Source organism: Parasteatoda tepidariorum, chromosome 7, assembly GCF_043381705.1.
Source record: "Parasteatoda tepidariorum isolate YZ-2023 chromosome 7, CAS_Ptep_4.0, whole genome shotgun sequence".
NCBI classification, from domain to species: Eukaryota; Metazoa; Arthropoda; class Arachnida; order Araneae; family Theridiidae; genus Parasteatoda; species Parasteatoda tepidariorum.
In genome coordinates, this window is record NC_092210.1 from 19,544,373 (window position 1) to 19,554,992 (window position 10,620).

At 28.6% G+C, this 10,620-nt stretch overlaps 1 protein-coding gene across 1 annotated transcript in view; it reads right to left on the reverse strand.

Annotated features, from left to right (window-relative positions):
- LOC107436770 (rabconnectin-3 alpha) overlaps window positions 1-10,620 on the reverse strand; it is a gene marked incomplete in the record, with an annotated part of 96,733 nt that overhangs the window by 25,774 nt on the left and 60,339 nt on the right. The window contains 4 exon segments of the mRNA XM_071183145.1: window positions 406-518; window positions 3,250-3,452; window positions 6,190-6,596; window positions 8,767-8,920. Of these exon segments, the coding sequence (XP_071039246.1) occupies window positions 406-518; window positions 3,250-3,452; window positions 6,190-6,596; window positions 8,767-8,920 (877 nt within the window).

The following is a 10,620-nucleotide window of genomic DNA, read 5'->3' on the forward strand; positions in this document are numbered from 1 at the left end:
GTCCGTATTTTTGAGCTCATACTGTATTTGTAAAATTGATGAATTACTTAAAATCAAAAAGAAAAGAAATTAAGGTACCATTCTAAATCATTATTCACTTTTTATAAAAGGGGAAAAATGCCTCTAAATTAAATACAGTTTAAAACAAACTTTAAACCTCCAAAAATGGTCTGAGCGGCAAAATTAAAACAAGAGAAAAGCTCTCAAAAATGACGTACTTATATGCTTCTTTTTATTACATTTAAAAAATCAACATTTTTAAAATAAATTCTTGTAAAAAGGAGTTGCTGAAAAGTGTAAATATCATATTTGGTTGTAAGATCTTCTTTAAAATTGGAATTTTGTAAATGAATTTTCGTAACTAAAAACTTTTATAGAAAAATAGAATCTGTAAATATTTGTAACCTGGCCATTTGTGAGGCGGAGTAGTAACTTTCATATCCTCTTCTCCACTACAATGTCTATCTCGTCCTAGATGCCCAGCTAATAGATGACTGTTTTGATATACAACACTAGAGCTAAAATTAAAATAAATGAAAAAATTCAAATCATCTAATATAATTTGTGTATTAGCAACACTGCATGCACAAAGAATTATAATACTTCATAAAAATTAATTTCTTAAAAGAAAAATTTTACAATTAACTAATGCTTTTAAAGATGCTATTTTTTTTAAAAAAAAAATTTCCTTTTTTAAAAAAAAAAGATAAAGTGTGTAAAAAAATAATAGCGTCTTATACAGGGTGATTATAAAACAACTTTGCCAACATATGGCCTTCTAGAGAACATACCGTTTTCTAGTGAAAGGAATAAAATTTCGTAAATAGGTATTATGATCTATGCATTCAAGATGGTGTAAAAAATGATTACACAGCTTTCAAGGTTACATTACATGACACAATTCTGAAATTTTCTAATAGCAACATCCATTTTTTAAATTGATATGTAATACTAAGAGTAAAAAGCGAGTTGTTGGAAGGGTATTTTTAGCACAAGAAATTACAACACTAGGCTTTTACTAAGCAATTCCATTTTTGTCAGAAAGTGATAAAAAAAAAGAAGAAACTATGGATCTGTAAGACATGTGAGGTCGTACATATCAAATAATTTTAAACGACTAAATGCTTCCTTTGTAATATTTTCTCTGCTTTTAAAGGTTTTTATTACATTCTCTTCTCACTACTGATCACAAAAAATTGCAAATCTTGGCAAAAGCTAATGGTCTCTATTTCTTATGGTAAAAATATCGCTCAAACTTAATTTTAGGTTTTTTACTGTAAAGATTACGTTTTGATAAATAAAAAAAAGTGGTAGTTACCATTTAAAAATTTCGCAACTATGACCATGAGAATGAAGCAATATCATTTTAAACATCATTCTTGAATGCATAAATCATAATATCTACGTACAAAATTTTATCAAGTTCTTTCAAATAATATGCTCTAGAGAGAGTCATATGTAGGCAAATAACCATTTACGCATTTCAGTTTGCATAGAAAAGCAAACTTTTATCCAATTTCTAATATTTTTTATTAAAATTTTAATATAATAAAAATTAAGGTGAACAATAAATTTTTAACTAATAAAAGCTGAAATTGAGCATATTTTGTTTTTGTATTAAAAAGATAAAAATATTTTTACAACTCATATATAAGCATAACTAAAGTAACTTGATATAAACATATGGCCATTTACTCTGGTTAACTACTGTACATTATTGTAGTTAAGACAATTGTGAACCAAGTTCTTATCTCAGTCAGCTCTTTAAGTACAAGCAAATTATTGTTATTGTTGTATGTTGTACAATTGATGCATTGTTAATTCCCATACAATTTATCAAAAAAATATTAATAAAATCCTGCATAATATATTTTCTGTACAATATGCATAATCTGATGATTGTTAGTACAAGTGATATTTATCTACTACACATAAATTTAAAAATAATATAAAAACAAAGATTCATTTTTGTGTTTCATAAGAAAAATAATACACTGAGCTCTCGCTAAAACAACCCCCCTCTGTTACAATAATGTTTTGTGGTCCGGATGAACTTGCATATGAATTAATGTTATCCACCTCTCAATATTGCGATATTCTCTGAAGCAATGAAACATTTTCTTTTTCTAAATATTAACCTTTTTTTCTCTAGTTATTATAGGTTTTCAAATAATGTAAAAAATCTTATTTTATCATATTCTGCCATTTTTTCCGGTCTTATCTGACAAAAGAAATCTCACGGCTGATTATGTACTTATCTTATTTCTTTTCACCACAGTGAATGGCTTTTGTATTCTGATTTCAATATCCCATCTTTGATGTACATAGATCCCCCCCCCCAAGACCTTCCATTCTTACAATTGCCTCACTTATCTCTTAAGAAGTCACAGATGTAACATTCCTATCTGATTTCATAATTAACCATAATTACCACTATGCAAATTAAATTTTTATATAATATACAAATAGATTTATAGTTAATACATGTAATAATGTTAATACTTGTAATATAGTTAATAATGTTGGGCGAATCGCATCATCTACTTCCTCATTGAAAGGCGGCTGACAGTCAGGAAGGGAAAAGTACCAGATAGATGGAGACACAATGTCCAGAAGTCTTGAATTAATAACGAAGTTAACTCTTTTCCATAGAACAATCTAATTTAGCATTCATTCTTTCTCCTGCAACGCAGCGTGTAGGCAGCTCTCACCGTTCATGATATCGCTGTTAAACTTATTTCCTTTTTTTTTATTGAATGTTAAGTTTCATTATTAAACTATTGTCTTTTTTTTCTTCCCTTGCTCCACAAACCCCTACATACATAATGTAAAATTTCAAAAAAATCTTATTCTAAACCTTGATATAATAATCCATCCCTCTAGAACATTATATCTATTTGGTCCCCAAAATATTATTCAGAGAGTTCTTATGACTGTGTATTTTAATTTCATCTCCATCAAAAATTAGATACCTGTGATGCCCATGTTTAATATTAATGCAACTTAACACAAAATTTGGTGCCAGAATTTTTTTGTTAAAAAAAGCAATTTTAATTAGATTGACTTCAAATATAAATATATATTTTCCTCGCTTAATCTATCAGCTCTACTTTTGGTAACTCAGCCGCTTAACATGTCAGTTTATTTAGAGGAAAAATATAAATAATAGCATTTCATTTTAACCCTCAAATGTTTTGAAACATGTTTATAATTAAATTTAACAACTACAAAAGCATTATTAAAAAATACCTAATTAGTTCTTCCATAGTAAGACCTTTGGAACCACCTTGCTTAACAATAAAAGTATCACTATCACAAAGAGATTCATAAATACAGGCTGAAAGTGATGTGCTCAGATCTCGTAAAACCATAATGTGTGAATAGTTGGAACTAGAAACAGTTGGGGGCTCTGACATGTCAATAATTGTTAATAGGATATCATGGACTAGAGACTGAAACAAAAACAAAAAATTATCACTTATATTTATCTTACATTGCAAATGAAAGAAATACAAATTATAGAAAACAGTATGTGTAAGGTGATCCTATTTATGCATATTTTTTTAAATATTATGTGCTGCTAAATAAGTATACTTAAATGTTGCATATTTTTTTAAAATATAATAAACTCGACAAATTTAAAGAAGTATGTGACATCCTAACTCCCTCATGTCATTCAGGCTTGCCACATGCCCTTCTCCAAAAGCATGAAAAGTAGTTTCATCAGATTAACGCAACACTGACTGCGAAGAAAGCATGATCCCTGTTGCTAGAGGTCAAAATAATGTAGGTCAAGAAAAGCAGGCACTTACATAAACTGGAACATCACTTTTATTGTTGCACTTAAACATAAACAGGATACAATAAAAAAAGAAAAGAAAACATGCTGACAACAAAAAGTAATTCATTAACTGAAAATGACAATGATCTACAGGACTATAATGACGACGACACATAAGCAAATAATAAGCACTGTAAATACTAATTCAAGCTTTGAAAATAATAAACATTGGAATACAAACATGATATCTACTCATAGAATTTACATATTATTGATCCCAACAACTAGATATCTAATATTAACTACTGAAAACACTGAGAAAGTAATCCTTAATTATGGAGTAAAAAGATGCGATATGACGGAGCAACCGACAGCTCCGCTTCTGGTGGCAATCTGCGTGTTCACCTAAGCAGGTATAAACAAAGCCCAAATGTAAACAAACGTCAGATTTTAGCTAATAATGTCCAATAATTTGGGCAATTGGGGGAACGTTAGAAGTATAGTGAAAAAATACTTCATTACAGACATAAATTTATTAAAAGAATAACTTTAATAGTCTATTAAAATAATTTAAAATATTTATTCAACGTATAAATTGAAAATCAAAAAATGCAGAAGTGCCAACTTTTTAATCAAGCTTTTGGCAAACAGAAGTACAATAACACAGAAATAAATACATTTATTAAACACCTACTAATTTGTAGATATTCAACTTAGCATAATTTCAAGATGTATATAATACTTAATTCCATATAGGTATATAATATTAATTGAATTATGCATGTTTTTACTTATTAAATAAAAAAGTAGCACAGGGTGCGTAGCCAAATCTTTCAACAAAAAATAAGCACCTTTTAAGTACTTTTTAAGCACTCAAAAAGCATTTTTAAGCACTACATATATTAACAAAATGCAAAATAGTTTTCAAAGAATTCGCATGATCATGATAAAATAACCAGTTTCTGACAAAGAACTCTTTTCCTGATTATATTAGCCATTATAAAAAGATCAAGAGGCTTTTCAGTTCGATATCAGATGGTGGAAAATGAAGCAGAGTTGCATATGAGAGTGCAAGAATCTCATCGAACCCAGCTGAGTATACGCACATGCAGACCCGCAAGTATTTCATCAAGCATGTAGAATGATTGGTTCTTTCATACGCTATAGACCGACGGGTCGCCGATATAGATTGTGTTTGAATGAATTGTAAAAACGTTGAATAGATCAATGTGAAAAGCATGCTTTTAAATAATAAGAGGCGAAAATCGACATGGTAAAGAAAAAAATCTCATTTTCGAAAAGGGAAAATAAAGCACCTTTTAAAAACACCCAATGAAATCGAACAAAAAAATGAAATCGAAAATAAGTACTTTGTACTATTTAGATAGAGCTAGAACCAAATTAAAAGTTATATATAACACTGAAACTTAATACTTCATTATAAAATGATACAATAAAATTGATAGCTAGAAATCCGTTTTCCAGTTTTTGGGTTAAATTAGAACTAGCCCTTTTTCCTTTTAATCATCCTGCATTTGAACCACTAAAAATTTTTGCGTACAACATTTCAGCTAATTGGAAAGAGAAGAAAATTTCTTTGCTTTTTTTTAAAATTTCTTTTTCAATCAAATAATTTTTATCTTATATTTATTTATAGTTTATGGAATTGTTTATGATGAAAATTAGCCTAGATTAGTTATAGATTAGTTACAAACAATAAAATTTTACAACTCTAGGTCATTAAGGGAAAAAAATTATTTTAAGCAGATTGTTACTCAAATTCTCATAAACTGAAATTTTTATTACTCAACTGTAAGACCGTTATCTTAAATACGAAATTCCAATAATTACAGATAAATCTTAACAGTTGGCACCTCAAAAAATGTTAAATATTGAAATGTATTCCTACTTAAATTTTAATTCAATATAATTATTTTTTTAATAAAGGCAAATGCATAAATGCAATACACATTTCCTATTGAATTATATTGTATAATTACAATGCCAGATTTTGTACCAAATAAAAATTTTTTGAAAAAGATTGCTTATACAATTTACTATTACAAATTTTAATCTTTTTTTGTATACAAAATGAAATATACAATTGACAAGTCAATTTCTTTAAAAACTCAATTTAAAAACTCAATTTAACTTTTATTAATTTCTTCTGAAGTTTCCTCTTAAATCTAGCTTCCCACAAGACAAGTATATTTTTGTACATTTTTTTCTCTTTGAAAAAGCTAAATATTTATTTACGTTTTTGAAGGCAAAATTTTATGAAACAAAATTTTAACTTAATTGTTTAAAAACTCCTTAATTTGCTCTATGAAGAGTCTGATGAATTTTAGATGACACGTAAAATAGTTTCAAGTTCTGTTTTCAAAAAAGAAATAAAGCCACATGCTAACCTGTAAATGACGGATGGGGTCAGCAACAACTGTCTTTTGGCATGCAACGCTGGCTGCAAGTAAAGGCAATGTAGTTGGAAAAGGCAAAGGTGATAGAAGTTGCTGCCTTGAACGTTCTTGCTGAAGTTCATGAAGTAAAAGAATTAATTCCATTCTAACAGCTGCTAACCCACCCCCGTGTGCCCCATGTAAACTGCAATAACTCAACAAAGTTCGAATTAATGCTTCATTAGCTTTTAACCAATGTTTACGTCTACCAGCACGTTGCAGTTTAGCTTCAAAGTCCATTTTGTCAGCTAAAAGTATTTCATGGAGAGAAGGTCTTGGATGATGGAAATCTATTGCACTATCCCCTTGAGTAGTACTACTACGAGGACTTCGATCAACTGTCATAGATTCTGAGTTGTCTGAAAAATATAGACTATTTTAATAATTTTATGCAAACAATAATAACTTTTTTTCTTTATAAAATTTATTTTAATTAAGCTTAATTTTTAACTGATTTTAATTAAGTTTAATTTTAAATTTTACCCAAAATCATATTCACAGGGGTAATTATGAGCTCAACTTAAAAATCCTGAAACTTTCTTGAGTAAAATCATTAATGACGCATTTCAAAAATTAATGTCCTTATAAATTTAAGTTATCGATATTTTCAAAACATGATATTCTAAATAAATTTATGCAGCATAATTTAAATAAATAATTATGTATACCAAGTTTATTTTTATCTCTAATCACATTTATTATTCTACCAGAAAAAATATTTACAAATGAAAAATATGCCAAGTATAAATTCTAGTTCTGATATTTCTAAATAAAATATACAATAATTTTTATACATAAATGTAATCGATGATTTCTTGAAACTTCTGAACCTTGGATTTCCGGAAACTTCCGTTTCGCAATTAGCAAAAATTCCGGAAATCCGGATTTTTTCCGGAACACAATCATCTCTGTATTCATAACTAGAAGTAATATAATTTTAAACAAGGTAGGCACTTCATTTACGTCGCACTAGAGCTGCACAATGGGTTATTGGCGCCAGTCTAGGAAAAATCCTTATGGAAGGATGATTCGAAGACATGCCATCACAATTTTGATTCTCTGCAGAGGGGATGGCTTCTCTCCTTTGGTAGCCTGAGGACCTGCACACGAACTCGAGCACTTCATGGTAGAACAGTTTAACGAGGACCGATACCGCACACCCTCCGCCCCTACATAGTCTGATCAAAGTGGTCACCTACTGACTGCAGCCAGTGATGCTTGACTTCGGTATTCTACTGCGAACCGCGTCTTTACGATCAGTCCACTGCGGGACTAATTTTAAACTAGTCCCACAATATTTAAGGAAAAAAGGAAAAAAAATACTTCTTTAAATAAAGTTCTAAAAAGTTTGTTTTAAGTTCATGTACAGGAATAAAACCAAGCTTTTTTTACAATTAAGATCTATAATGTCTGAAAATGTAAACTTGAGCTAAATTTCTTTTAAAACAAGATAAATAAAAAAATTCTAATATGATTAACTACATTTTTTAAAAAAAAGTAACAGTTTGACATTTATCAAAGTAAATAGTTAATTAACTGATCAAAAAGAAATATTCGAAACAAGTAACTAAGTTAAACATAGAAGAGGGATTGCGATGTCACAATAGGCATTACGCATTTCCTAGCTATTAAAATTTCTTTAATTTCTTAAATTAATTTTTTTAATCATTCTTAATCAAATTTAAATTAAATTAACCCAATTATTTAATTTTTATTACATTTTAATAAAAAGCTGAAATAAATATTTCATTTTTTCCTTAACAAACAATATTTTTATTTCAATACAAATGTAATGCTGATTAATTCACTGTTGCGACTAAATCATAGACAAAAATCTATTTATAACTCTTAATTCTTTATTTCTTACCTCTAAAATGTTTCAGTTACATGGTTATACTAATTCTCAGTCCTTTTTTCGATTCGCTTTCACCACATTATTTTCAAATTTAATATTGATTATTGGCTTCATTTTTGGATATGTCATCTTTCGATAAATCGCCAACCATGAATCTCTTCTCATGCTCCTAATTGTCCGTTGGGAACAATTCATTTACTCTTAATTTCGAATTCTTGGCAAAGATATCTTGGGCCTCTAAGACTAAACCATTGAATTGATATCTGAACAGATATTCTTGATGTTAAGAGCTCTTGATCCCTTTAATGGACTTATTTTTCTTTATTTTATAATTTTGGAATGTGACCATGTTCATTATAATATTTTCTTAATAAATCAATTTTTCCTAAACGAATTTCTTTTTGGGAGGGGTTATAAATATCCCTACATCATATCCAAAGTAAAATGCAAGTGAAATGGCCATAACACTTAAATTCTACATCCCACTAACCATTATTGAAAAGAATAAAGATTAAATTGCCACAAAAGGGATGAAATTTCAACAGGATTAAAAAGATCAAGAAAAGTATTCATGAAAGATCGATATCAGTTAAACACAAATTGTGACAATAAAAAAATACTACTTGTAATTCAGTTCAATTACAATGAAATATCTGTTACAAAAATTTACAAACCTGATTGACTGAAATCTTCAGAAGACCACCCATACAAACAAAGGTCCTTAAGGGCTGAAACACTTTTTTCTAACCATATGTACAATTGATAGCGTAACTGACCTCCATCAACTTCATAACCAGTTGCAAGTGTGCTCAGTTCTTCCATCATTATCTGAAAAATGAAAAGAATTTAAAGCATTTATCATATAATAAAAAAGTGTTAAACACAGGGTATCTGCTACAATTTAGATTTTCAAATTCATGACATTCCATGACTAATTCCAAGAATTTTTCATGACTTTACGAAGTTCCTATTTTCTCCGATAAAAACACAACAATAAATTTAAAAAATCATTATAATAACATTCATTGAAATGATAGGTGTAACCAAAACTGTTATACTCTACATCTTCATTTATTTATAGATTTTAAATTTAAAAAAAAAAACAGAGTAAAGAACTAGTTGAAGCAATAAAATAGCTGGGGGGAAAAATACAAAAGCACATAACTTCCTTTCTTTTTCTGCAGAATTACATTCTAAAGATGCTTTTCTTAGAAAGGAAAACTCCTGATTTTTCCGTTCTCATTTCGGAATTAAAAAAAATTGCCAATGACTGGCTTGCTCCAGCTAGAATTGTAAATTGATAAAATAAAAATAAATAAATAATAACAAAAATTCTGAAATCACAGAAGTTCAAAAGATAATTCGCACTAGAAATGATGTTTTTTCTTTCATTTTTTGAAAGAACACCATAATTTTTAAAGAACATGATAAAAACATTTTGTATTTTAATAAAATATGACTGTGAGTGGGGATTTCATTACTAATCCAAATAGTGCCCCCCCCCAAGCTCTTGGGCGCATTCTTGGGCAAATTCTGAATCCCCCCCCCAAACTATTCGTTTTATTTCGTGTAAAAATTCCTCCCAAGCTTTAAGTGGGTGCATCGTGCGCCCTCCTTCCCCCCTGATGGGGGCCCCTGAATTCAAATATTCGGAACACTATGAAATGGGGGGGGGGGATTCCATTTCAAAAAATAGATTTTTCATCGACCTAAATCCATGACTTTCCACGATTTTTTTAAAAAATAGTAAAAATCATGACATTTCATGACAAATTTTGTTCATATATAATACTGAAATTCATGACTTTGCAGGTGCGCAGATACCCTGTAAACAATTTCACATTACAAGACTCAAACAATCTTACTTTATGATAGTTATAAAAAAATATAGGATGAAGCAAAAACTGACAAAAACTTAAAAAAGCCACTATCCATTAAACTAAAACTAGACTTTTCAACTAATAAAACTTTGTTGAATCATCATTATCATTATAATTTTAATGGATGCTTTTAGAATTGTTAAAAAAATTTGTTAAATAAAAAAAAAATTTCGACAACTTAATGCGAACATAAATTTAGTGTGAAGATTATGCATTTCATATATTGAAGCCTCAACAAAATAAAAGTAAGTAAGAGAAGTGCCATCAGATGAATTCAATTTCCAAAACTCACTAGAAAGTAAAAATAGAGATATAAAATAAATCATAGATCAGTAGTGATAGAGAAAAATAAAAAACTCCAACTAAGCCTAAAAAATAGTTTTTTATTCCTTTTTGAAACCTGGACAATTAGACTGGCTTTTCCTTTGTTATTATATTACTTTTCTTTTGACAGCAAAACACACATAATTTATTAATTTTTTTACTAAAGAAGAATAAATTGAGTTTTTTTTTTTACATAAAATATATAATGATTTTTATACCATATATATCAAAATGAAGATAAAACAAAGGAAAATTACAGACATATGAAAAAAGGGGGGGAAATAGTAAGTAAAAAAATAACAAACAACAGTTTATTAAAAAGAA